This window comes from Drosophila bipectinata, chromosome 3R (genome assembly GCF_030179905.1).
Source record: "Drosophila bipectinata strain 14024-0381.07 chromosome 3R, DbipHiC1v2, whole genome shotgun sequence".
Classification (NCBI taxonomy): Eukaryota; Metazoa; Arthropoda; class Insecta; order Diptera; family Drosophilidae; genus Drosophila; species Drosophila bipectinata.
In genome coordinates this window covers 8,098,560-8,126,489 of record NC_091739.1, presented here as the reverse complement: position 1 = coordinate 8,126,489, position 27,930 = coordinate 8,098,560, and the positions used below count along the sequence as shown (strand labels likewise).

At 44.6% G+C, this 27,930-nt stretch overlaps 4 protein-coding genes across 9 annotated transcripts; 2 read left to right on the top strand and 2 right to left on the bottom strand.

Annotated features, from left to right (window-relative positions):
• Positions 1-2,678: 2,678 nt before the first annotated feature.
• On the bottom strand, positions 2,679-27,930 carry LOC108128671 (serine-rich adhesin for platelets). 6 transcript variants are annotated; one of them, XM_017246362.3, is made up of 8 exons: positions 14,340-14,806; positions 10,976-11,913; positions 8,665-9,461; positions 7,986-8,538; positions 7,749-7,929; positions 4,605-7,106; positions 4,088-4,432; positions 2,679-4,028 (listed from the first exon to the last, which is right to left on the bottom strand). In XM_017246362.3, the coding sequence occupies exons 2-8, from the start codon at positions 11,592-11,594 to the stop codon at positions 4,007-4,009; spliced, it is 5,019 nt and encodes a 1,672-aa protein (XP_017101851.2). In that variant the 5' UTR covers positions 11,595-11,913; positions 14,340-14,806; the 3' UTR covers positions 2,679-4,006. The 6 variants fall into 6 exon arrangements, with proteins under 6 accessions (XP_017101851.2, XP_017101852.2, XP_017101850.2 ...); XM_017246363.3 differs by having other exon boundaries at positions 4,088-4,300; positions 7,986-9,461; positions 14,340-14,807; XM_017246361.3 differs by having other exon boundaries at positions 4,605-7,073; positions 7,986-9,461; positions 14,340-14,807.
• On the bottom strand, positions 19,140-27,930 carry Usp12-46 (Ubiquitin-specific protease 12/46). The gene is made up of 2 exons (XM_017246369.3): positions 27,817-27,930; positions 19,140-20,830 (listed from the first exon to the last, which is right to left on the bottom strand). The coding sequence occupies exon 2, from the start codon at positions 20,556-20,558 to the stop codon at positions 19,308-19,310; it is 1,251 nt and encodes a 416-aa protein (XP_017101858.2). The 5' UTR covers positions 20,559-20,830; positions 27,817-27,930; the 3' UTR covers positions 19,140-19,307.
• On the top strand, positions 24,775-25,889 carry LOC108128678 (uncharacterized). The gene is made up of 3 exons (XM_017246372.3): positions 24,775-24,826; positions 24,887-25,386; positions 25,446-25,889. Exons 2-3 carry the CDS (start codon positions 25,375-25,377, stop codon positions 25,851-25,853), a joined length of 420 nt encoding a protein of 139 aa, XP_017101861.2. The 5' UTR covers positions 24,775-24,826; positions 24,887-25,374; the 3' UTR covers positions 25,854-25,889.
• Positions 26,837-27,760, top strand: LOC108128677 (uncharacterized). The gene is made up of 3 exons (XM_017246371.3): positions 26,837-26,967; positions 27,047-27,123; positions 27,187-27,760. The coding sequence occupies exons 1-3, from the start codon at positions 26,947-26,949 to the stop codon at positions 27,467-27,469; spliced, it is 381 nt and encodes a 126-aa protein (XP_017101860.2). The 5' UTR covers positions 26,837-26,946; the 3' UTR covers positions 27,470-27,760.

Below are 27,930 nucleotides of genomic sequence, written 5' to 3'. Positions count from 1 at the left end.
TAGTATCTGTGACTGTGAATAACATTCCATATCTTCATATTTAGAAAAAAAAAATGTTTTCATAAACTTAATTATAAAAGTTTTTCAATAAAAATACCATTTGGAAAAAATGAAATTATGCCAACTCTTTGTGCCATTCGAAGGACCCCCTGCTTGGATTAAAATGAATAGCTCATGCTGCGACCGCCTATCTCATGTCCTTTGTCGAGGCATGTCTTTAGTCATAATGTCCTTTTGTTGTTTTGCTGGTTTTTGTTGGTAGTGGTGATGGTGATGGCGGGTCATGTGCATGTAATTATTTTAGTAAAAATATGTGAATGCAAATACTGTAGGCCTCGTTCTCAGTACAATGTGAATATTTTATGCACTTTTGCTTTTCGCTTGACAGCAAAATTTATTTGACCGAGTTTCGTGTCCTTTTTTTTTTGGGCGGGGGTTTTTGGAGGAAAGAGAAAGGACACATAACAGAACAAGGGCTGCGACAATGGTGGCGTTGACAACAACGACAATCCTTTTGAGAGTTACAGTTATATTTCCGCAGTTTAAATAAAACTTTTAATTACATTTTGAGCCACGCTCTCACACAACAATCGACACATACACAGTCAAGAGGAATAATAAAATAAAATTATAAATGCAAATTGTTGGCAGCACTCGCGGCCCAAACGAGCAAACTTAATGGCCAACAAATTTCAATCGAAGAAGCTGAGAGGAGGCTGAGAAGCTCCGACTGCAGCCGACTTGCCGAAGAAAGTGAAAATATTTGCCCAACAACACTCCTTTGGTTCTCGACTGCAAAAGCCAGCAGCCACATGGCTAATGATAATTATCAGGCTAACACATACAGGCACACACGCACACACGCACTCACAGTCGCACTTTGAGGACTGTGCTCGCACAGGCAGGCTCCATAATAAATATTTGAAAATATTTCTGCGTAATTTTATTTTCCAATTTCAAGGCAAATGTGTGAACAGTTGCGTATGTAGGTACCCACACACATGGAAAAGGATTTCTCGCTGGCTTTTGGGAAGGAGCCTGCCGCCTTGTGTAACTTTTCAAGGAATGCGTACTTTCGCGCCTTTTGCAACTTTAGCGTTTTCATTATTTTATTTAATTAGGTAAATGTATGCAAAGGCAGTTGGCATATCCCTACACCCTCTCATGTGGGTGTGAGTCTTCACACACACCCTCGGATAGCGCAACATGTGCTTCGGCAATTACAATTACTTTTAATAATGTTGCCTTTAAATGGCCAGAGAAAGATTAAGCCTCCTTCTTACCAAGACATTTGCTTCCAAATTTAAATTTAATTTTCATTAAACTGGCTTTTCAAAGGAACTGGAAAACTAGGAATATCCATTTTTTATAGAAAACTGTGTTATTAGAAAATAAATTATTTTTTCTCGAACCATATTGTACAGTTTGAGAATTATTACAGTTTTGTAAATACTGGAAAGTTTACGATAAAAGATTATTTCAAGGTGTGTTTACATTTGTAACATTGTTATTTCATAAAGAAAATAAAATAAATTATATTCAATTAATATTTTAAAGGGAATGCTAATTAGCCTATATAGGTAAAACAAAATTTACCTAACAACCGGAAAAAGTTTAAAAAAGAGTTCTTTTTTGGTTGAATTGGTTTTTTACGATAAAACTTACTTACAGTTTAAGACGCACTGGTTCAAGTCCAAGCATTAAGCGGACATCACAGAACATTAGACACAATATCTAAGATACATTTCATTATAGTATTTTGATAGAAAATAATATAGAATCGGTCCAAGGTATTTTTTTAAGGTATTCCTCTCAAGATTCGGACGAATATCGCCAAAGATATAGCCTTCTCAGTGGCCCATAATGTGGCTCCCATGCACTTTCCGCATTTTAAAGGGAATCCCTCAGAAAATTTGACAAAAAATCTAAAAAATATTTTGTGCCTGGATTTTTACGAAAGTTGATAGAGAATCGTCCCACAAATCGTTTGAGGTGTTTCTCTTAAGAATCGGTCAAATAATGGCAAAGACACAGCCTTTGAAGTCTCCCCAAATGTGGCTCCCATGCATTTTCCGCATTTTGAAGGGAATTCCCCCGGAAAATTTGACAAAAAATCTAAAAAATATTTTGTGCCTAGATTTTGAAGAAAGTTGATAGAGAATCGACCCACAAATTTTTTGAGGTGTTCCTCTCAAGAATCGGACAAATATTGGCAAAGATATTGCCTTCGCAGTGGCCCACAGTGGGGCTCCCAAGCATTTTCCGCATTTGTAAGAGGATTCCCCAGAAAATTTCACAAAAATAACTCAAAAATGTTTTGTGCCTGGATTTTCACGAAAATCAATAGAGAAACGATTTACAAATCGTTTGAGGTATATCTCTTAAGAATCGGCAAATATTGGCAAAGATATTGCCTTCGCAGTGGTCCACAGTGGGGCTCCCAAGCATTTTCCGCATTTTGAAGGGAATCCCCCAGAAAGTTTGATAAAAAATCGAAAAAAAAATGTTGTGCCTGGATTTTGACGAAAGTTGATAGAGAATCGACACACAAATCGTTTGAGGTATTCCTCTCAAGAATCGAATAGTTTAAATATTGACAAAGATACATATATAGGATTTGGCTTTAATAGCTGTGCTTTTACTTAATAGAATTCTAAAATTCAAACAAACTCATTGCATATATTTTTGCATGTTTATTAATATTTTTATTAATTTTGTATTTTTATACATTTTTTGTTTTCGGTTTAATACATAATATACTCCCGCATATCCATTTTGGTGATAAGTTCTCCCGCAAATCTATAATATGTGTGTTTCTTCTGCTTGTACATAATGATAATACAATAATATAGCTATACAATTAGGGATAGAGAAGTACTGTTGACTTAAGGCTTATAAAGTATATGATGTCTTCCAGCAGTTGAATAACCATTTATAGTTACACCATAGACAGAGCGATAGTTATTAAATAGTTAAAAATGAAAGAGTAAGATTAATAGTAAAAGTATAGCTGTGTAAACATATATCGTACAATTTGAAATCACTTTGAGCCTCGGCTCAACAGCATAAGCTCGTTATAAACAAAAGTCTCAGCATAAAACGCAAAACAAAAACCCAAAGGCAAAGTCAAGAATTAAAATCCGCGAAGCAGTCATAATGAATCAAAGGCCATTTATGGAAATCAACTCCCCCGAATATTCACTTAATTTGTACGGGGGCTATGGATCAGCGTGAGCATGGAAAAAGCAACAAAAAATATACATTTATTCTAATGCACCGCGACATAGACATTGCCTAATATCGATTGGATCCGATCTTGAGCTCATCATTTATTGTGTCTGTTAACCCAATATGTTGCTTTTTGTCTCTCGTCCTTGTTACGATTTAATAATTTGCGTATTGTAGTCCACTAACTGTGTGGTTTGTTGCTCGAGTATTCACTGTATATGCCATCTGGCATAGGGCATAGAAAATATTTTATACAATTTATCAATTTCATGAGGGTAGCGTCCCGTTTGGAGTGGCGATTCGAAAAGCATCTACGCATATACCATTTATCTTTGCGGTGAGTGTGTTTATATATACATCAAAATATTTGTTTAAATTACGCGTACTTGGCATATATATATATATACTTGTATGTATAGGTTTCATTATATATATAGTTGTAAAAAATGAAAATTTAGCTACTTCTCGCATTCGTATGCTCTACCGCAACTGAGGACAACAAAATCAATCAAAAGATACCAGCACATCTCGCTATCAGTTCTCGCTCCATGATCCCTGCTTAACTCCCATCTAATATATCACTTTCCGGGCCAACAGTAACTAAGCAATCGAGCCGCACACAAAGCCTTAGTCTAGAATTTTACAATGTTTCATTGTTTCTGGTTGAATATGTTTTTGTTTTGCTATTTTTAGGGGTGTTCCGCTTGATGCTAATTGTCGCGTGTCGTCTATCGCTGACTAATGTGGATGACTTGGACGCTTGGACTCGTGTGGACGCTCAACGCACTCTCGAGGTGGGTCTGTAGGGAGGACAAAGGTTAATCATCTTTTTACCCTTCTGTATAAGTTAATCACTTACCTGGGCGACTGGGCAACGCTTTGGCGTTTGGGCGTGTTTGGCGCCGTGACCGCCACCCGATTGGTGGGCGTACGCGCCCTTCCTGCCGCAGGTGTGGCGGATGAGGGCGTGGTTGTGCCGGCTAGACTATATCGCTTCGGCTGCACCATCCGGCTGGGCGATCGGGTGCTGACCTTGGCTCCGCCGGCGGCTGCTTCCTGGGCACTGGTAAGTCTGTGGGGCCGTGGGGAGGAAACAAGAGCAGGTTTTGTGGGGTTTTTAGTGACAGTCTTGGGAGTGGAGGCGCGTGCCGGTGAGGGCGTGGCCATTACGGGGGCAGTGCGCGATGAGGTGGGCGTGGTACTTCTGAGTAAGAGGGCCCAAACGTAACAAAATCAACGTAAACACCATGCAAAATCATAATTTGGAAGAAGGCACCAAAAACGAAAAGAAATAATATTTTTTTTAAATAAAATATTTCCAAAATAAATAATTTAAAAAACTTTAAATATTACTGATTATTTCTTGAAATACTGACCTTCCGGCTGGGTAGCTCACTGGCCTTGGAATCCTCGACCTGGGCGCCGAGTTTGAGCCCGTCGAGTTGGCCGAGGTGGGTGTGGAGCCGCCGCTCTTAGTGGCCGCCTCGCTGGCCAGTTCCTTGAGCATGCTCGAGTCCTTGCTCATCAGCTCCCACTGGATCTGCAGGCGCTTGAAGCGGTTGCTCTCGATCTTGCGCTGCTCCATGACGTCGAGAGTTTCCCGTCGCTGCAGAGTTGCCACCGAAATGTTTGGTGAGTTCGGTGGCGTGGCGAAGCGTTTGGCGTGCTGCGGTTGCAGTCCTAGAGCCACTCCCTCGTCGTTAAAGGACACCTTCTTCTGCTGGCTGAGCACCCGACTGACCTCCTTCTTGAGGGCGGCGGCATCATAGGTGACCTGCTCGCCGGAAGACTCCAGGATGGATGCTATTTCAGCGTAATACTTGAGTTCGGATCGTGGCAGGGAAGCCAGGAAGTTTTCTGCCCGGGCCCTTGCATCGAGATCCTTGCGCGACAGTCGCTGCTTCGGGGGCTGTGCCTGCTGCTGCTGGCTGTGCTCCTCCTCTTCGAAAACATCGGCCAGTTCATCGTTGGACCCCAGTCCGTAGTTGTGCGGTGGCTCCTGCAAACTGCGTCTCTTCTCCAGCTTGGTGAGTTTCTGCGTCTGCTGGGCCTCGATCATGGAATTGCGTTTGGTGCGCGACTGGGCGGAGTGAGCCTTGCGCAGGATGCTCCTGGGCATGGGCTGCGGCGGAGTGGAGGTCTGCTGGCTGCTCGGACTCGTTTCCACGCCCGAATCCATGCGCTGCTGATCGTACTGGTACACGTACATCTGCTTCAGAGGATCGGCGTCCAACTCGGAGTCCGTGAGGAGAGTGGATGACCCGCGATAGCCGGAGCTGGGCTGCTGACTCGATCCGGAACTGGAGGCCTCGTCTGTCTGCTGGAAGTACTTGGCGCAGTCGCAAATGTGCGTGCGGTTCCTTCTGATCGGTGGCGACATGCAGAACAGTGGGCGCTGCGACAGTTCCGCATCGAGTTGCCTCACCATCTGCTTCACCTCCGGAATGTGGTGCAATCGCCGACGATACTCCACGGGCAGCAGGGTGGCCAGGGATTGCCAGTCCGAAATGTGCTTATAGTCCATGGACTTGAGCAGCTCATCCTCGCTGACGCTCTGACTGCTGCCACTGCGCTGCTTCTTCAGAGATCCGGTGCTGCTGCTGGCGCCATCGAGCGTCATCTTGTAGTTGAAGGGCGAGAAGATCACGTCCGTGCTGGCATTGGTCTTCACAAAGCCCAAGTCGGGCAGCGCATAGTTGGGGTAGATCACGTAAATGGGCGCCTGCCGCTGCTCCCCCAGGTTGTTCAGCTTCTCGAGGAACGAGGGTGGCACACAACGGTACCGGTCGCTCACACTGCTCCTGGTGGTGCTTAGAGATCCGCAGGAGGTCTGCATGGAGCGCGTGATCATCTCGGAGCTGGAGGCGCAGGACAAGGGCCTTGTACTGGTGCCACATCCGGTTTCGCTGCGCCTCGGCACCTGAGTCAGTTGCTCCGAGCTCGCCTCCGAGGACAACTGACTGCCTGTGGAGACCTGGGCGGCCAGCTGGTACAGCTGGGGATTTCTCAGCGGCATACTGCGGCGTCGATGGGCCGGCGAGTTGGTGGCCGTCAGGGAGCCCGTGGAACTGGAGGTGACTACATCGTCGTAGAACTCGGATCGGGTTCTCAGCTGCCGTCTAGGCGTCTCTGCGTTGCCAAAGTGCTCCTCCTCCTCCTCATGGCGGCTCACTGCGGACCCCTTGCCGGAATCGTTCATGCTCTTCTTGCGCAAGCGCTGCTCCAAGGATCCACTGCTCGAGCTGGCCGCATCGCTGGAGGGCCAACAGCCGGACGACACGTCCATGCAGGTGTGGGCACTCGCCTGAGCGGCCAGATCCTCCTGGCCGCCACTGCTGTTGCTGCTCTTCTGCTTGATGAAGAGCTTGACTAGATTGAAGGCCGGCGGGTTGGAGGAGTTGCCCGAGGAGGCCGAGCCCGAGATGAGCAGGTTTTGGCTCTCCTGTGAGCAACTGCACCTGTGCTTGTGCCTATGGTGATGCGAGTGGTGTGACTGCTGCTGCTGCTGCTGTTGCTGGGACGTGGGTGTCAATTGCTGCTCCGCCTGCTGCTGCAATCGCTCCGAAACGGACACACTGATGGAAATGGGCATCTGGCACATAGGGAGCAGGTTGCGAGATCTCGACTTGCAGGATTCCATCGTGGAAGTGCTTATCGCCTGGGAGACATTCAATGGAGCCGCCTGGTCTCCGCCAGCCTCCTCCGATCGCTGCTCCTTGGAACAACTGCCCGTCATTGCCACTTCGTCCTTGAGGTTGGGCAAGCTGCTGCTCTTGCGGACCGTGCACTGCGGTAGATGCCGGGTGATCGTTATGGTATCCGTGTTGTTGTTGCCGGATGGATACCTGCGTGCGGGCGAAACAAGATAGAACGAGCGTCTTTACAACAAGAGACACGTCGAGTGTTTGCGATTACAATTTTGTAGGCGGAAGGTAATTTTTGATCACTAGGACTAGGGTCTAGGTAGGGAAGTGGGATTGGTTCCTGCCGGGCTTTGTTTTTTACCTGCCGGCGTCTGGCGCGGGTTTATTTGCATAATGTTTTGGGTTTTCGGGTTTACTTGGCTAATCGTTTTGTGAATGAACCGTGTGCGGGCTAAACCCATAATTGGTTTTCTTTTCAGATTAACTTGCCTGTCCACGACCCACTTTTCCCAGCCCGCCAGCCTTAAACCCTTGAGCCTTGAGCCAGCATATGCCCATGTGGAATATGCGGCTGAAAGTCCCAATACCCGAATCAAATTCCCCCTGAAACTCTGGCATATCCAGCATACGTTAGTATTCCGCCGGCGAGCCAATGAAAATAAATTGCTTTCAATTGAAATGACCCCACGATTGCGAATGCAATGAGCAAATAGTGCAGAGCTCGGATGAAATGTACAACATCCGTTGATCTTGATGATGCCACAATCGAAACAAATCTTTCATACTATAGAGGCCCTGGCAGAAACCAATCCTTGGGTTAGAAACCGAATCAATTGGGGTAAGTGTGTGCTATCCTCTTCACTGTCTCCAACCTACCGCTGAAGTTTGGCAGCTGTGGCCTGCCTCTTGGGCGACATGGCGCACAGAGGCTGGAAGGCTTGTGCCGATCGCGACATGGACACCTCCAGAGCCTTGTTACGCTTCACTATATCCTCCAGGTTGCTGTGCAAGTTAATACAGTTCTGTTTGTTCCGCGCGGCTAGATCATTGGGTTCCGCTGAAATAATAAATTGAGTAAATTAAGGTTTCCATTCTTGTATCGCAAGTACTCACCATAGAAACTGTCGTCCGAGTAAAGGACACTGCCCTCGAAGGCAATCGTGTAGTTGTCCTTGTTGCAGGTGAGTATTATCTCTCCATCGTCCGGATAGGCATCCATATCCAAAGAGTCCACTGAGATGTGCGACTCCCTCACCGGCGAAAAGAGCAGCTCCGACTTGCAGAAGGAGTTGTCGATCATTTCGTTGGTGGAGGTGGTCGACGTCTGGGACATGTTGTGCGGAAGCATGTTGTTGTGGTGCAGCAACTGCTGTTGCTGCTGCTGGTGCTGATGCTGCTGTTGCTGCTGCAGGATCAGCGATTGCTGCAGCCGGCTGTTGGCGCCGCCCAGGCTCTTACAATAGGCGGGCAGCTGCGAGAGAAGGGAATGTATGTCCTCGGCCCGGAAACTCTCCATGTCCACCTCGGCCAGGTTGGCGTCCAGGTTCTTCGCCAGGTCCTCGTAGTAGATCAGATCCCCCATGGCGTTGTACGAGGCCGACAGGGAGCTAAGCACACTGCGCTGCATCCCGCCGCAACCATCCCGATAGCCGTAGTCCAGGAACCACTGGTAATCGGAATTGTCGTGAGTAAAGTCATGTGACGAGGCCAGCGAGCAGTTGAGGTTGTTGCCGACGCCGCCGTTATTAGTTTCCCGCATCCCATTGCCACCACCACAAAGCATCCCACCTACCCCATGTTGCTGCTGCTGCTGTGGATCGTTGTTGCTGCTGCTGCGACCTCCGGGCGTGGTGGCGTTACTGTTGTAGTCCGATTCCGGTGTGGCCGCCATCTTTCCCAGCACAAAGTTATTGTTCCCGTTGAGCTTCCTCTCGTTGTCGAAGAGCTGGCTGGCGGAGTCCTCGCGAGAGAGAAAGAGGCTGCCGCTGGGACTGATGCTGCTCACCTGCACCTGCTCATTCAGTATGATGCTGCGCAGCGCGTTGTTGTACCGATCCAAGTTGCTCAGCACAATGGCCACATTCTGCTTGAGGCTCTCTTCGCTCAGTTCGTCGCCAATGGAGGCATCCTCCTCCTCGCCAGCACCGCCACCCAGCGATTGCAGTTGCTGCTGCTGGCACAGCTGCAGGTGTTGCTGCTGGAGCAGGCGATCCGTCAGCTGTTGCTGCTGGTAGCGCTTACCGATGGTTGTCTGTGCCGTCGCCGTGTTGCCGAACGGTGAGTTGCTGGGACTGTTCAGGGGATTCCGATAGCTGAGCGGGGAATGTGGCGACGATCCGGGCACGATGTGGGCAGCCGTGTTGCCGTTGTGTTGCTGGTTGAAGTGCAGGGTCTGCTGAAATTGGAGAGGACGTTGTTGCTGCTGCTGCTGTTGGGCCAAGCGATTAAGCAAATGTGGATGAGAGTTGTTGGGATGGGGCTGGTGGATGGGTGAGTTCTGAAGCGGTTTATGCTGAGATGCGGTGAAATGTGGTCTGCTGTGGTCGTTGTTGGTTGAGAATTCTGTCATGCCACGTCGAAGTTTGGGTCCTGCAATAAAAAGACAGATAATCATTAAATATTCAAGAAAATTCAACTATTTAAGTCTAAAATAGATGGTAACTTGAGTGACTGCCATAAATTATGCTCTTTATTGACTCCAGCTAACCGTCAAGGACAGCATCTCTATTAACGTAATTCTACCTTAAACCAAAATAATGGCTTTCGTGATTAAAATACCTTCTCGATAATCCCCAAAGACCTCGCCCAAACTCCAATGTTAATTGTCTAATCAGCATTGACACTGAACTTGGCTCAATTAGGATGCCTGGAACTGAAACTAGCTCCGACTAATGATCTATCTATCCCCATTTTCATTTGCACTTTCCCTCCCCTAATGGACATTAGCGTTCCACACATTTCGGAGCCATAAACCTGACAGAGCCACCCATCCATTGCTGGCATGTTTCAATTAAGTTTTACGATGCCAGTCCCAGTCTAGCAAATACGTGTGACACCTTCTACCTATTCGGGTGACAGACTCCTCCCTCCATCCTCTAAAAGAAAAAAAGAAAAATAAAAAGTTGTAAAAATTATTTTTATACAACGAAGAGATTTTTACGAGTTTACACCCATCAGGAGGAGATCGGGATCGCCCTGTGCCATCGCCTCGAAAAGTTCAATTGGAAAATGTCACATTTTCTCTATTTCGCTGCCTTTTTGAATTTCCAGGCCTCCATTCCGCGTACCACATGCAATATACAATATGCAACGTGCAATATACAACATGCAATGGCTGTCTGCCAGCGGCAATTAAAGGTTAAACTTGAAGGTATCGCATGTCTAAAGGCGGTAATTTAAAGTTTAGAAAAGTCTTCTCTGGTGCCGCAGCGCTATCGATTGCTATTATGGTTTAAAATTTGAAATAAACTCGGAGGCATAAACAAATCAGATTCTTGAAAAAGGGGGAAAGTCTAGTCTCCCAGCAAGTGCAGGCGTCGATGCTTTTATTCTCCAGAAGATCTTCCGACCGCCCGGCGATGACAGAGGGGAACTTTTTCTGGGCCCGACAAGTGGCCGAGCTGCACATGTCTTTCTCCACTATCCCCCACAAAAGATATTTCATCCGCTGCCTCCCTCCTCGAAAAAGAAATGAAAAAAATATGAAATGAAAAGTCATTTCATATTTGGGCCAGCTCGAGATTACAGACAAATAAAAATGTTTTTAATGCATTTTGTGTGTAGATGTGGATGCCAACAATATAGCATTCGAGCTGGGAGGGTGGCCGCCCCATCATTGGAGAGCAATGGACCAGCCCAGTGCCAGTGCCAGTGGCAGGCAGCTGCCGGCTACTCGGAACTCAATTAAACTTAATTGAAATTACAAAAGCCCGTCTCGAGATCTTCGCGATGACGATGATTCAAAGCAGAATTTAGAAAGATATACTCTTTCTTGACTGGAAAACCTTCAAGCCAAGTACATGAAATCAAAGATCTATTGATTACTGAAGAGTTCTATCTATAAACTGTTAAAAAGACTTAAAATCTAACAATTAATTGCCCACCTTGGCCCACAACATTGCCATTGTTTAGTTGGTTAATGTTGTTGTTCAAATAGTCATTGTCGTTGCTGGTAGTTTGGTCCACATATCGCTGTTGCTGCTGCTGATGTTGCAGATGTGGATGCTGCTGCTGTTGCAGTTGCATTCTCTGCTGCAGTAAATACTGTTGATTGCAGGTCAGACCTGCTGTAGTTGTTGTTGCCTTGGCCGGCACACCCTGTTCGCGCAATTGTTGTTGCAGGCGTTGCCGCTGCAGCAGTTGCTGCCGCAAAAGTTGCAACTGCTGCTGCTGCATGCGCTGATAGAAGCGAATCTGCTCCAGTTGCTGGGGGGTCACACCCCGCAGGCGCTGTTGCTGGGGCATGTAGTAGTTCTCCTTGGAGGAGCTGTTGCTGTCGCAGCCGCTGCTGGTGCTGCTGCTGTTGCTGGTGCTTTTGGTGCCACCATTGGCAACATGTTGCCAGCAATTGGCAGCCGTGTTGCCGTTTAGGTCGCTGCCGCCACGCATGTTGCTGTTGGTGTTGCCGTTGTGCGGGCAATCGATGCCGGCCCTGGAGCAGGACGCACAGCGTTTGGAAATGTCTACGAATCGCATGATGAAGGCTAGGAGCAGCAACAACATCTAGTTGTTGCAAGAGCCGTTCCTCCCAACACGAATGTTGCTGCCGGGTTATTTTTGGCCCGATCGGTGGACCAACGCTGTGATGTTGCCAAGCTTCTGCTCGGTAGAGTCTCTTCTGCTTTTGCTTTATTTTGTTATTTTTAGTTATTGGCTCTTTTTTTTATTTAAGGGTTCATCTCCATTGATTGGTTGCACATTTTGTTGTTTGGATTTCCTTCGGTTTGTTATTCTCTATGCTGCACTTTTCATTTTGATTCCACCGCCAGTTCTGGTCAGGCTATTTTTAAATGTTGTTATGCTTGACGCGTAAGTTTTCTCTCTGCAAGACGACACAGGGACCAAGTTATATATATAAACCGAAATCTGTGGTGATGTGTGTACACCGTGCTACACTGTGCTACACTGTACAGCCACAAAAAGTTTCGAATTTTGTGACCGTCTGTTGATATAATCTCCAATCTCTAGATGTGCCAGCGATGGAGGCGCGAGCATATAAAAATAATTTATGAGTTTTCTGCAGTCGGTTTCGGGACTTTTATGTTTTCGTAAAGTTTACGCGGAGTTTCGTCGAAAAATGCCTAAAATTATCCCCTATGACAACAATGTGGCATAAACAAAGCTGTGCCAGCAGTTTTCCAAATGCCTCCGCGGCTCTGCGGCTTTTGGCCAACCTCGGAATGCAATGCCTTTTGCCTTGGTAGTGCGGAAATTAACTGCAGCAGGAGCTCGTTAGAAGCATTTAGGCCAGCACTCCGCCAAACACGAACACGAATCCTAATTTATGCGCATAAATTTCCGGCCGAAAAGCCTTTTCTGGCTTTTCGCCTTGAAGCCCTATTGAGGAGTATATCGGACCACTTGGCCACCAGAGGTGTCTAAAATTAAACTGCTCGGCAAGTTCAATATTAACTTGACAGCCGCAAACAACAGCGGGCATGTGTCATAATGTTTGCTATTGAAATCTATCTAGAGCACACCCGAGCATGCCAAAAACATTAAAAAAGATCAACCGCCAGGTGCTTGGCATAATATGATTATTTAGTATATCTGGCATACTTGATGACTGACATCAGCAGCGAGTTAGTGGCCCAAATCAGAGAACTGCAATTGGCCTCTGGTGGGACACGCCCAAAGATTGCAATGCTGAAGGCAAACAAAGAAGGCCGCTTACATTTCGTTCTGTGTAAAGTTTTGCCCAACAAAGGCAGTCAACCACCCACCGAGGCCAAGGAAGCCCTCAGGACCACCACGGACTAATGGCGGAAAAAGGGAAAGTCGCAGGAGGAGCCGCAAAATGCCACCGTGGGGTGCTCAGGCGCACCAAGGACCTGCCTCGCTGCTCGGCTTGGTAAATGCCAAAACGGTTTCCCGTTTCTCATTTGGAGTCTGGCAAGAGGCCAAAATAAAATCCAGCACTCTGTGGCGAGTAAGGGAGGAGGCAAAGGGCCCTCGTATCGAACCAGGAGGCATTTAAGAGGCATCCCCCCGATAAACAGAAACAGAAAACAGCAACTTGTCCATGGCCATGCTCCAGCTGCGTTGTGTACTTGCCATCAGCCGTGAAGTTCTTGAAATCATAAACGGAAAAACATAGTCTTTTGCTCTATGCCGACTACGGACGACGGACTACGGACCACGGAAAGGCGAACGCATCTGCGAAAGTTGCAGTTGCAGTTGCAGATGCGTTTCGATTTCGCACGCAACTCATTTGGATTTCTCTTGCACCTTGCAATTACGGGCGTGCCGAGCAAAAATAAACAGCGCGTGCAGCAAGGTACAGTTGGAGCAAGGTGTACGGTGTACAGGTTCAATCACATTTTGAACTTTTCCACTCTATTTGTTTAGGTGTTGCCGCCGTCAAGTTACAGAGTTGGCAGAGCCAATTCTCTGCCATCAATCATACATTTATTTGGCACATAATCCAGGGAATTTCAGCCCGATAATCGCAATAGATAATATATTTTCTCCTCAAACACGACAATCAATCAAACAGCTTGCGGCTGTCAGACCCTGAGGCATGTCAGCTTGTTAACCAAGTCAAGGTGCAAGATTAACTAATTTTTTAGACAGAATATATTATCATTTTTCCTCTGTGCAGCCCAAACTTTCAACTACATATTTCTGACGTCAGTCCTAGCTATAGCTAAGTAGGAAAGAAACTTTTAGTCGTGCCCTGCCTTTTAGTTCAACGTACTTGCTGGCCTACATTGGCATAGAAAATGCCAGAGGAGAGCTCTTTCAGTTGCCACAATGCATCTGGTGGGGAGTTGGGGCTGCTGCTGGTGCGGCACCCGCCAATTAAATGAGCCAGCCACATCGACAGATGCAGATGCAGATACAGGCTCCTTCTAGTTTGTGGCGATTGTAATTACGAAATCATCATCAGACGCATGTGTGCATATCGGTGCGGAAGTCTTTGCTTTTCGCGAAAGGTCAAAGCTATTTCAATAGATGCAAAGATGCAGAGATACAAAGATACTATTGCTATAGCTACTGTGTGGCTGTAGGGGTAGCTTATCGACATGTCGAATACCTTGATTCAGCGTAAATAAGCTCTTTTTGGCAAGCCAAAGTATTTTTTCGTGATAAGATAAAGACTCCAACTGCACTGTTTGAGTTTCTGGGCAACTGACAGCCATAACCGATTAGATACTCGCCGCGAAGTTTGTGCATTTGCTAGATGATCTCATTTCCGACTTTGCAGAAAACTCATAATTTATAGTCGAAGCTCTGGCGATACTTTACCCAAACGATTGCGTATTAGATAATCCAATAAAAAAAGAAAACTAAATTGTGTGTTCAAAGAGAACTTGGGTATTCCCTTTGTCGCTGAATTCGCTTTGTTCGTATCAGACACTCAAAAAAGTTACACAGACACTGCTACAGATACAGATACGGCTACAGCTACGGATACAGCTACTGATGCACTCAAGATGGCCAATCTAACGAGTATCTGGCGGATGATACTGTGGGGCAGCTTGGCCCACGCACAATTAAGGCTGTTTAAATTGATTCAACTTTGATTCTGGCCAAAGCTTCTATGATTTTATTAACACACACGAACACACACCACATGGGAGGAGGCGAGCGCGTAAACAAATTAGACGAAATGTGAAACGAAACGAAAAATAAAGTATATATATGAATATTATCAAGGCTTTCACGACCGACACGCTTCGCACATTTTCACATTTTCACAGTCCCAAGGAGACTGACTTTCAGTCGGCGAGCGAGTGGCCACACAGCGCCGACGACGACAACGACAACGACAGAGGCAGGCCTCTCTGTATGAGTATAGGGCGCCTCCCAAAGTATCTTCGGGGTAGGCGAGTATCCGTATCTGAGCTGTGTGCCTGGGTGGAAGTGAAAAGAATGAAAAGCGCCCGAATGCTCACGAAGTGCGCCACGAATCACATTATACAATGTGCATCGGAGAATTAACCCCAAAAAAGAAATGCTCGGGCGAAAAGTGAAAACGAGAGCGGCCAGCAACAACTTCATGGATACGTATATGTATCTGCGGCAAGTGCAACTTCAGGGATACAGTATGGACGTTGAATTAAAGGGAGAAAAATCTGTTTTATTTTCTTATCAACAAAATAACCTAATCGTAATGGATTCTATAAATAAAATTATCAATAAAATGTACATTTTAATCTGGGAATCTTGAGCACGTGATTTAATTTTAAAAGATGGTGGGGCTTAACTAGGAATTTTTATTAGAAAACCAGACTCAATATAAGCCAGACTCAGCCAGTAAATAAATCAATATTCTCTTTTCAAAATCTTACAAATTCCACAACACATTGTAGTGTTAATAATTCTCTCAAATCAAACATAAATCAAAGAAATAAACACCACAGCCCATATGGAAAGTAAATCATCTGCAGATTTTGATTCATTTCCCCGACTAATGAAGCTGTTCAAGTGGAAAACAGAGTGCCTACTCGGTCTGGGCCAAACAAACAACCCAACTGCGCCACTTCGAGGGTGGCAAGTGATAGTGGAGGCTGAAGCCTGCTCTTCCGGCAGGATGCAGATCGAGTTCCCCGACTCAGAGCGCATGTGCACGTGCCTGGGATGCTAAGACATCTGCCCTCAGACCCGCAGACACTTGAAACCAAACACCAAACATAAAAATTATACCATAGAATCGGATTCGAGGGGGGTTCGAGCTGTGAAGAAAGCGAGGGAGTGCACAAGTGCTCATTAACAATTACAAAGAGGCGATCAATGCAGTCGAGCGCAGTACATTTTTCCAATAAAACTATTTAAAATGCACATAAATTTTCACTCTTTGAGGGACCAGAAAGACAATGAAAATGCTTGAATGGAATCATCGGCATTCCCATCACAGTTACAGACACCCTGTAACCGAATTCCGCCATATAAAATGCATAATTCCCCCCATTCATCAGCTGTTTTTGGAAAGCCGAGCCACCGAGCGAGTGTGCTAATTTAATCAACAACCCAGAGTAAAATAACACTTTCAATGAACAACAATTGGCTTGTTTACGTGCGGATACGAATAACGTATCTCTCAGATAGAAAAACAAGCAGCCAACGAATTTGGTATTTTGTGCTGCGCTTGTTGTGACTTTTGTTTTTTAATTAATTATTGTCGGTTTCCGAAGCCCAGCAGCGGCGGATGCCATTAGAGTGGGTGTGGACAGGGGGGTCGACTAAGAGCGAGGAGGTCGAGCTCATAATCCATAAATTAAAATACCAGACACACAGTGAGAGAACGGAGAGCCGACTCTAATTGAAATTCATCGGGAGGAACTTCCGAAATACTTGGCATACTTTTAGGTGGACTCCAGAATTTCTTCAACATTTTCCCATTGACTTTCCTCGGGTTTTTCAGTTTTATTTCTAATTGAATTTACGTTAGCTCTCCGCCGATGACTCATCCGCCGATTTCCAGAGTCAAGCATGACAACAAATACCCCCAACTGCCAAGCGAAATTAGCGTGGAATAATCCACCCTTGGAGGTGGATCTCTTGTGTCTGTGGGCTTGACCTCCCGTACTTGGTCTTGCACAGAAATAAGTTGCCAAAGTAAACAAACGGCAGCTCCGCTATCCTCGCGGTGGGTCCATCTCCATCCTAATGGCCGGATGATGCGCTCCCCGAGCGAGGAACTTGCCTGCACTTTGCTCCCCGAGACAGACCCTCGTCTTGAACTCGTCCCATGCTGCGCAAAAAAATCTGCGCACAACCTGAGACCTGAGACGCAATAAGGAGACATGACCTGGCATGGCTCTGGGAATGAGGTTGCCATTCGAATAAATGGGAAATAGTTTTAGGAATTTTATTATAATTGTAAACCGAGCCAAAGGATAGAGAGATGCCCCAAAGCCACTATAAACTTTCCACTTTATTATCACCAACTGCTGTTCCTGACAGATGCCCTCTCGACTCTGCTCATTCATCATTTTTTCTCATCAGCTTCGGCTAATATTATTGAAGAATATTTAACGACATATTTAATTTCCTAACAGGCCGTTATTATGTCAGCCCCCCGATGACAAATCTCCAACGATCGGTGCGAGGAAAGGGTGTCGTCGCCACATGTGGCGAGCGAGCTAATTAAAGACCAGAGGCATCAAAAGCAAAGAACTCGTTCTGTTTACTCAGTAGCCCCGAAGAACAGACTCAGTGGATCGGCTCACTTCACCGGCTCGGAAGTCATTGGGGGGGAACCGAACACTGAAATTGGATTCAAAATCTAAACACTTCAGTCGGTTTCGCTAGTTCGATTACTGAAACCAGAGCAGCGAATCGCTTCCTAGTTGGAAAACTTGAAAACATATTGACAATTTCACAATGAGGCCAAGATAAAGCAAAACAGATGGGGCGGGGCTGCGCAGGCATGTTGCAACATGGAGCTTGACAACCAAAACGCTGATGAGTTCCTTTTGTTGCAGACCTTGACGCCGGCAATATGTCAAATGTCAACTGGCATTTGTGTCGATTCAGCGGAGATGCGACCAAAACTTGAAACAAAACCAATACCAGACACGCCGCAAATACCAGACATATCTCACATGTGTCGGAGTGGAAGAAACTGCCGCAAGTGTGTGCTGGAGTGAGGTTTTTCTTGTCATAAAGTGAAAGTCGCAATCATGCGTAATTGCCGCTCCATAAATGCGGAATAGTCTACTCGCACCATAAGATAAAACCGATCGATCAAGTGCGCCACGAGCCAGACAGGCGACAAAATCCCAATCCCATGGAGAAAAACCTACGCGGCAACTTGATGCGATGCGTGCAACGATTTGATCCCCTTACCTCCCCTCCTGGCAGTTTGTCTTTTAAATGCTACATCTTGCCGCCTGTCAATGGAATTTAACGCTGCTCCGTGTACAAATTGCCAAGTTTTTCCAATGACAGATCTAGCAATACCCTATCCATTAGGAAAAACGAAAATAACAAATGGTTTCCGTGTGTTTTGGGTTATAATTACAAAAGGCCAGTCAAGTTGATTGGCTAATTATTACCATAAACACACACAATCAATTAGAGTCGAGCCGCATGCACTTCATTCCATGCGTTTAACAAAACCCATAAATATGTTTTCAGACACACTTTTTGTTGGTGAACCTGTTTCCCCCGCCAGAGATATCTTTTCGGAGGTTCGACGTTGCCTAACGATGTCATTTGCCAGCCAATGAGATGATAACTCACCGCGGCGGCGGCCACCACACCAATTGCATGTCAAGAGCCTTGAAATGGTCAACAATAAAAAACGAAACATAAAAAGCAGAGTTATACCACTTGCATAACCATCAAACTGTCATAGTCAGCCAATAGCATAGTTTTCCCCTCTGAAAGGAAATGCATTTGTGTGAAAGCCTTCATCGATGGATGCAAAAGATTCATTATGCAGATATTGGAAAAGTAAAAGTAGTCAGATATGCATAACTAAAAGCTTGAGATGTTAACACATTCTAAAATAAAATATTATGGACCATAAAAGTTTAACAACTTAAATGTATTCAACATGGTAACAACTTCTGTATTTTATTCAAGACTCATCTGGTAATCATATTCAGCGAACTCAGTTCTAAACTGACTCAATGGCTAATCGGTTAAGTAACATTCTTGAAACTCCACACATCTTCATGAAGCTGGAAGCTCATCACGTGTCAGCCAAGTGACGAAGAGGCCATGTTATTCCATCGCCCCCGCAAACTTCCCAAGCTTCCCCCGATGATGACAATTAGCGCCCACCTGCGCGCTGCTGCGGGGATTTCTGATGAAATTCATCGATCGCGGGGCCGGTTATCTAAGCGGCAGACAGCCGCCAGGTCACATCACAACCTCGCCAATTACCAGATACTGGCCAGAAAGCGGGGGAAATCGCACATTTGTTTACGTGCGCACCGGCTCGCGGTTGGCAAGCCCCCAGGTGAGCTGAATGGGCTGGCGTGGCTGGCGAGTGGGTTGAGTGAACCGCAGAGATTCCGGACCGGACCGGATTCCGGCCAGCCAACCAACCAACCTAATCCAAGGCTGCTTCCTGACCTAGAGCAAGCTAGTTAATCATCATCGTATTATCATTTATTGATTAGCATTTGCAGTACAGAGGCATTTGAATAGATACGTATTTAGAAAACGTCACACAATTTTCGGCTTAAGACTAACATTCCTTCAAACGGGCGACTAAACACTCTGGCGTTCGCTTAGCTTTAACAAGGAGGAGTAAGATTCTTAGGCGCAGTCTCTGGACTGGTAGAACAGAATGTAGCCCGTCTCCGAGGACTTGTGAATGTCCGAGGTCAGGCCGTAGAAGTCCTCGATGGTGGAGGCCTCGATCTTGTCGACCATGTCGTCGTCGAAGAGCAGCCACAGCCCGTGGCTCTTCACGATGCTGATGTAGTGGCCACGATTAGGACCCGATCCGCAGTGGATAACCACGGCGGTAAGGTCGTAAAGCCGGTCCGGGTTCACGGCATCGTCGGAGGTGTTGAAGAGCCTCAGCTCCAGCGGGAACACCACTCGATGCGAGACTTTGATGTGGCGATTGAACTGCTCCATGTACTTGAACCTCTTCAGGTGCAGGGCCAGGATCATGGGCAACTTCTTGACCCGCATCCGCTTCTGGGCCTCCTGGTAGCTGCAGCAGTTGTCGCACTTGAACTTGTTGTCCGAGCACAAGGTCTCCGTGTTGCTGAAGCAGCGCAGACAGTGCGTGATCGAGGTGTTCTGGTCCACGTCCACTTGCAGGTCGAAGAAGTTCTCGTCCTTGCTGCTCACCGTCTCGCAGTTGAGGCACCGCGTCTCCGAGGTGAGTATGCCCTGGAAGATCTCGTGCACCCAGGTGGGCTCCGAGTTGGCACCGTTCGAGCCCGGGCCGGTGCCCGTCGTGATCGGCGTTGTTGTGGCCGTGAGACTTCCGCTGGCGTCCAGCACACTGGTGGTGGCGTTGAGGGAACCCGTCGAGTTGCTGCTGTTTCCGTTCGAGTTGGACGTGGAGTTGGTTGTGGAGGTGGAACTGGACTTGCTGGCCGTGCTGCTGGCCATGACGCCGCCCGACGCCCCCTTGCCGTTTCCGTTTCCTGCAACCGCATTCCGCTCCGCCAGTATTATCTCGTTGATGTGGTTGATCAGGAAGTTGAGGAACTCGTGGGCATCCTGCTGCATGTAGTTGTCGAACTCCTCCTTCTCCTTCCGCAGCCGCGTGATGAACTTCTTGGGCGCTATCGAGCCGACCTTCTTCTTCTGGGTGGCAATGCTGTAGAAGAGATCCGCCAGGCAGGAGAGCAGCGTCTCCTTGGGCCGCTTGTTCTTGGCCTTGTACTCGAGCACCTTCTCGCGGAAGGGCTTGCAGAAGTAGAGGGCCTGCAGCACCGAGTTGCTGTAGCAGGTGTTCCCGAAGTTCACCAGCCCGAAGTAGTGCTCGTTGGGCGGGAACAGATCGGAGCCGATCTCCCGCTCCAGCTGCGAGACGTTGGCGCCCATGCCTGCGCCACCAGGAGCTGCAGCGGCACACCGATACAGAAAGGACCACACCGTGGTTGCTGCTGTCTGGAGGAGGGCCGGAGGTGTCTTTTTTTTCGGAGGCTGTGTGTTTCGTCCTCGTTTGTCGGTTGGTCGTTTGGCGGATGGCCGGCTAGCCGGTTTGGCTCCTAGAGCTTGTGGTGCTGCATTTGGGATTGTATGTTCCCTATAGAGATTACTTTCGCTATTGGATTTGGTTTGAATGGGGCAGAGGCGCGAAACACTTATACTGTCTGAAAATAAATAATTTTGAAGAGGGGATACACGTGAGTTTGCTTCGCATAACACAAACAACAACAGAAATTAAAAATATTTTAATGTTTACTCTTTGCTTTCATTTTTAGTGTGATCTCTTTTCTTTATTCTTTAATATTTATTCTCTTTTCTTTTTTTTTTTGCTCTGAATATTTAAATTCTGATCTTGCGACACTAAAAACTAAGCAAATCTTTTTTTTTAAAACTAAAATGCATAAAAGGGAAAGCAAATGAAGCTACAAGGACTCGACTCTCATATCCCCTCTCTTGCAAAATTATTTTCAACACAAGTGTTTCGCATTCTTGATTTTAAATATTTGGTTTTAAATTTTGGTTGGTTAGTACACTGGGAAAAAGTTCAGATTCAAATCAAAAGTACAATTTTGTTAATCAATAAAAATATATTTAATATAAAATATTTCTTTTCTTAATATTTGGTATAAGATTAAGTCACTTATGGGGCAAAAATTTAGTCACTGACCTTATGAGGTCGTTGTTTCTTTGCAATATTTCCCAGCCTAACTGACCAAAGTCACGATGACCCGCCGAATTTCTCAGTTTCTGGTGTTCAAAGTCCGAAAAGATATATGCTAAATACCACTCGGGTGTAATACGAGCTCAGATATATGCAAACAATTGTTTGATGATTCAGTTCGAAGGCAGCTGGCTTTGATTTCATAAAAGCCGACCGCGCTTACACTTCGGGAGTGGATCGATGGCGTCTAATATCGGCGTCTAGTCGACGTCGACGGGATGACGTTGGGGTCTATATATAGTGTCAATTTTATTGGATACTCTGTAATTGGATAGATAGTTCGGTGATTTTTCTGTGAACCGATAAATGGCAACCAGGCGGGAAAATTCCGGACACTACGCAACCCTACGGACTGGGTAACCGGCGAGTGCCGGTCGTGTGCCATGGGCGATGCACCCGTTCCACGCTCGCCGAGAACAGAGTATAAAAGCCAGGCCAATCGCGGCAACGGGCTTACAGTTTTGAAAACCATTCAACAGAAGACACATCACCCAGACAACCGGAAAGGCAGCGAATAAAAGACGAGCCCCTCGCTATACTTTGGATTACCAGAAAGTTCTAGGCCCTTTTTGAGATAAAAACTCAGTTAACTACCAGGAAGCAACCTTCCTCTATCATCGCAGGAGCAGCAGCCGCGTTGGAGTATCCTATTTATCCCGTTCATTCAAGGACCATCAATGCCGGCAACGGATTTAAAACGGAACCAGTAAACAATCTATCAGCCAAAGTGCTGAAGATTCTAGCTTAAATAGTACTTAAGGATAACAGTTTAGAAAAGGGCTAATTAAATATCCCTAAAAATAAGTCTAAAATGTGTGGCTGTACCAACAACTCCCAATAATATTGTTCCTATATATTTAAGTAATCTGAAAACTGTTGTATAATCTCAAAAATTACTACCCCTCTGCGAAGATTAATGAAGCAGTGGTAATAAAAAATTTCAAGCTAAAACCTAGTTACTTGTTTTTAATTTGATTACGTGAAGATATTGATTTTGCCCCAGTTTCGAGGGGGTTTTCAGAATCGGTTTATATAACTTGGTCTTTAATGGATCAGATTTCACGTTTGTTTTGCAATACCCCTCCTATGACATAGTTCGTAGATTTATCTGACCCACTCACTATGCTAATCGCCGCACAGTTCCTAAGAATAGATCAATTATATTGGCATCGAGTAGCCTCGTGCGACGCATTGTTTCTACAGCGGCAGGAAAGTTTGAATTACATAATGAGAATGGAGGCGAATACCTGGAAAGGAGTCCACAGTCCACACAAATTTGGTTGCATAAATCGGAAACGCAACAATAGAGAAATCCCCGCGTAGAAGAAGTCCCGGAATATCTTGCAATTTCGTAACTCAATTAGTATAATTTGTAGGAAGTGCTATTAAAAGCACTAAACTACATTTCAAGTTGTATTTAGAACCCAACTTTAGATTCTATGTTAGTGGTAGATGACTTACTGACCTGCTCAATATTCTAATTAAGCCCAGGGGGTTGCGTAGGTATTTCGTTTCAAACGAGTTCTAACCAGAAAAGCATATATTGTAAGCCAGATTTATGAGAAGGAGAATCCATGTTCTAAGTAGTCATACCCACATTCTGCGGCTAGTTTGTTTGTTTTCATTACATCTTATGATGAATTGTTTAGTAACTATACGTCATCATAGCCACAAGCTATGACTCATGAGACGCGTGCCATCCGAGGGCGGGAGCTTACCAAGAAAAACTGCAATCAGAAGTGTCTTATTTATTAACTTATGCTAATGTATTCGCCAATATTACCAAATGAATCAGCCATGCGAACTGGTGTTTTACAAATGACATGACACTCGAGTCTTTAATACAGAACAAACCCAATTATTGACCCAATACTATTTTCAAATAGATTTTTCCCACAGAACCCACGCCCCTACTACAGCCGAGGATGATAAGCCCCGCCATTAAACCAGCTATGTGTCTAGCTGGGTAATTTTATGCATTTCTAACGAGCAGCGCCACGTCGATATAAAACTCACTACCCAGTGGAATTTCATAACAGAACACAACTGAAAATGCAAGCGATTGTGAGTATTATTGTCAACACCCTACCCCAAAGGATACTTAATAGTAATGCTTTCTTTTTTCATAGGTTTTATCGTGTCTAGTCTTTATTAGTGTGATTATTTTACTAAAGTGCTGTTGGAGCTCCGAAAACTTGGATTTACCAAACACGACGTTGTCTCCGCGGGAAACATGGCTACAGTATATAGGAGATGATCGAGTGAAATATTTTATCCCCAATACCATTCAGGATACAGACAGTGATAAACGCGAATTAAGAACTTCAAAGCTCCTGACTGTCTTGAAAGGATATCCTTTAAAAGATAAAAATCTGTCCAACCCAAAATCCAACCCCGATGATACCAATGAGGATTACACAACCACAGAACTTGCACCAGACCTAATTGGACCCCGTCTTAGTGCCACTTTATTAAAGATATTGGCTTAAGAGATTGTTTAAAATCCTATCCACTTATGAAACTAATCCAAATGTTTGCAACTTTCCAAAAGTATTATTTTCCAATAAATTATAATTTAAATACAACTATTCGTGTCGTTTAACAATATATCTAGTTTACACGCCAATATAAACCCGTTTTCTCAATCCGTTTTATTAAACATTAAAATTGGTAACTGATGCTGATATAAATCTTGAAGCACGCGAGTAAAAAGTTTAGTATCGAACTCAAGATGAAGCCAATAGTAAGTGTTACGAAATAACCAGAAAAAGTTATTAAATTTTTGCTAAAATCTAGATAATATTGTTATATGCAAGCATCACAATCTATGGATCTTGTGGCCGAAGGATTACAACCTCTGAGTTTCCAAATCCAACACCCATTTCCACAAACGAAGCAGATGCAGAGTATGGGGCTGAGAAAATGGATAATAATTCTTTAAAACCAACTGAAGACCCACAACTTGAAGAAACAACACCATTTCTCACGGCAGAAAGTAATGATTCTCCAAAAGATCAAGAATTATCAAAGAAAACTCAACCTAATGACTCCACACGAACCCCTCTATTAAATGGTCAAAATAATGATACTGATGTCAAGATTGATTGCCATTACTTCTTTGGAGAGCAATGTAGGTTCTATGACCCCCATCAGATAATGCTCAGTGCTCCTCTACTGAAAGTGCTTGCCCGGAGAAGTTCCTAACTTAAAAAGGTCATAAGCCTTACAAAGTGAAGAGAAATAATTAAAAGCTAGTTGATTTAGTTTAAATGTGCAGTGTACATATGTTAAAAAAAATGGCACATGTCAATAAAACCCGTTCCTTCTAACCTTTTATCTGAATCCATAATTAATGAATTACTAACTAGCATCGAGTTCAATATAAAATCAATCGCAACTACGATCGGATCTTAGTATCAGAGAAAAAATGAAGCTAACAGTAAGTGCAAAGATATGCAGGAAGGTTACAATTTTATTAAAAGAATTTTTCTCATTTTAGATTTTGATCCTCTTTCTGGGCTTCATAGCCTTTGTGAATGGAATCGAAAACGTTAATGGGAAATTACCAGAAGAACCATCAAAGAATTCTAAAGAAGAAATACCCACAGCAATAGTGCCAAGAAGAGACGACAAGAAATCTTCAAAGCAACTTCCAAAAGAAAGCTCCACAACTCCAAAAACAAATCAAGGAAAGGATGTTGGAAATGATTCTAAAGACGAGCCTGTTCCGGCAGCTATTGGACAAAGACTTAGTGCCACTCTGTTGATGACTTTAGTAAGAAAAGAGCCCCCACAAACGGTATAGATTACAAAATAAGACACCATATAGTGTTAACCAAAATATATAAAATAAAGTAAATAGAATTGCAGTTTACTTTGTTTTCTAATTGTCACAACCCGTTTTATGGCTGAATTAATTAATAAATATCATCGAGTTCTATATAAAAACTCACTGCTAAAGATTCTGGCTTCAGTGCTTTAGAGAACATGAAACTGATCGTGAGTCGAATAGAAAACCCGATGGCATTGTAATTAATATAGTTTATTATTGTATACAGATTGTTTTGTTGCTTCTTGGCTGGGTTTCCAATGCTCACTCGGTGGTCTTTGGCTTGAGGTTCCTCAATCCCTGGAGCAGTTCTGAGGAAAGCCAAGAACCATTGCCTGCACCGCCTCCAACACATCCTAGAAGATGTAGACCGATAGAGCGGGTGAGCTCGCCCAGGAACGACAAAGCTATTCGGTTCCCAGAAAATGAGGAACAAAGTACCACCGTTGGACCAGATGTGACATCTACGAGGTTTCTCGTTCCTTTACCCACATTAGCTCCCTCGACTACCACTACGACCACCCCAGAACCAGATATTGGACAGAAAACTGAAGATACTCCTTTCGCAGTAGATTGCGAACCCCGACCAATTGGAATTGTGGCGCGGATCACCTCTGCAGTTTTAAAAATATTTTAAACATTTTGAAATAAAAAATACATTTTCCAATTGAAACCATTTCTATTAGTCAATAAACTAGTTAATACTAGACCCGCTTTATTGAACTGACTCTATGAATCACTGAATAATGTCGAGTTCTATATAAAAGCCAGAGTCAACAGTTCCCACTTCAGTATCTTAGGAAAAATGCATCTGAGCGTAAGTAAACCGGATTTCTTGGCAACATAATATTAAATACTATCGCTATTTTTTAGAACGTTCTACTCTTTCTTGGCTGGGTTACAATTGTCAGCTCCCTGAGCCTAAGCCCGATAAATAGAAATGCAACAAGCTTGGAGAGTCTTGAGAAGGTTCCTGAAAAGCAACCATTAGAAGCTAAACTATGCAGCCCCATTGAGGTTGCAAGTTCTGAGAAAAACTCTACTTTGGATCTCAAGGAAGAAGGCTCTCAAAGAAAGGAAAAGGACAGTAAAGATCATGCCACATCTACACAAGCCAGTAAGGATAAGGTTACTACAGAAAGTCCTGACGATAAAAATCCCAGCACTGAGTGTGAACCGATTCCTTCGGGTATTGACACAAAACTAAGTGTTGCAGTTCTAAAGACACTCGCCACAAAAGCCCTGGGCTAATAATATTTATTTTCATAAAGTAACTTGTAATATACCCAGTTTGGCCAATAAAGGTTTGGAGGTTTTACCCTGAAGATTCCACAGATTTTTCCCAAAGCTCTTCGATGACACGGTAACCCCCCAAAGATGTATACAGTTCCAATAGTGGCAATTACTGCCAATCAGCAGTGACCGTTGCATCGTCGGGGGCAATTATTAAATCCGGTCAATAGCAATGGGAATAGTCATAGGAAACCCGTTTGGCTGACAGAACATCAACAAATACTCCTACCTATGGATCGGCTCTGTCTATATCTGTCCGAAGAATAAGTGGTGCGGAATAGCCAGGTCGAACCTCTCAGTTGCAATGCTATCGACCGGTTTAACTTGTTCCTCCGTAGTAGTAATAGATTTTTTGCAAAAAATCGCCACAGTAAATATATATCGTAATCGCATCAGGGATTTCATTCATTCACTGCAGCACAACAAATCGATATAGAATGATCAGATCCACGACGACGGTGAGAACTCAAAGGTGGCTGGCTACTCGAAAGGAAAAACTTGAAGTAAACAAACGAAATGTTTTATTTATTTTTCCAGTACCTCTGGCTGATACTATTGTTTAGTTTTTGGATCCAGCAAGGACAGCCCGTCACCCATGTCATCTACGAGTTTCAGTGAGTTTTTGAGAAATATTTATAATATAATAGATAATATTAATTAGTATTCTCCTAACGTAGCATTCGTGAGGCCGGCTCTGAAAGGGAAGAAAAGGGCGAACTGGAGAGCAATTCCACGGATTCTCGAGCGGAACCGGAACTAAAAATCACCGGAAAACGATATGGATCTTCGGTTATTCTTGGCAAAAATCCCGAAAAGGATAATAATTACATTTTTGTGGAAAACGCCACTTACTTTGCCGATGACAGTGGCTACCACGTGAAGTACAATTACACCATCGAACGTGTCCCCGACCTCGATTCACGGCTCAATGGACAAACTCTTAAAAGTACCATTGGTTAGACTGATTCAAGGGTCTAGTGTATATATTTTAAAATATTTATTAAACAAGGTTTTAGCCAAAGTGACAGAAAGTTGGGAAAGCAAGTTGCAAGCCAAGTGACAGTGCATTAGAGGAGGAAAGTTATGGCTTCCTGACTTGGCTTTGGCCCAAAAGAGCTACAGAGCCAAAATAATTTATGAACAAGTGTGAAATATATGTATTAGTGTTGCAATTGCGGTCAAAATAGTAGCAGCTACTTAATTAGGGTAATTGATTAAATACTAGAATATTACTAATATTAAAATAATTATTTTTGCTTCGATTTTAACCGCAAGAATCTCTTTATAAAAAAAAAGTATTTCCTTACCGTGTTTGAAGTTTCCTTAATGGGCTTTGTCTGGTAAGAATTCTGGCTGGTGATTTCTATTTAATTTCCGTAACAAAAATTTGGTAGAAATTCAACTCGAGTCTGGTCTGTAAT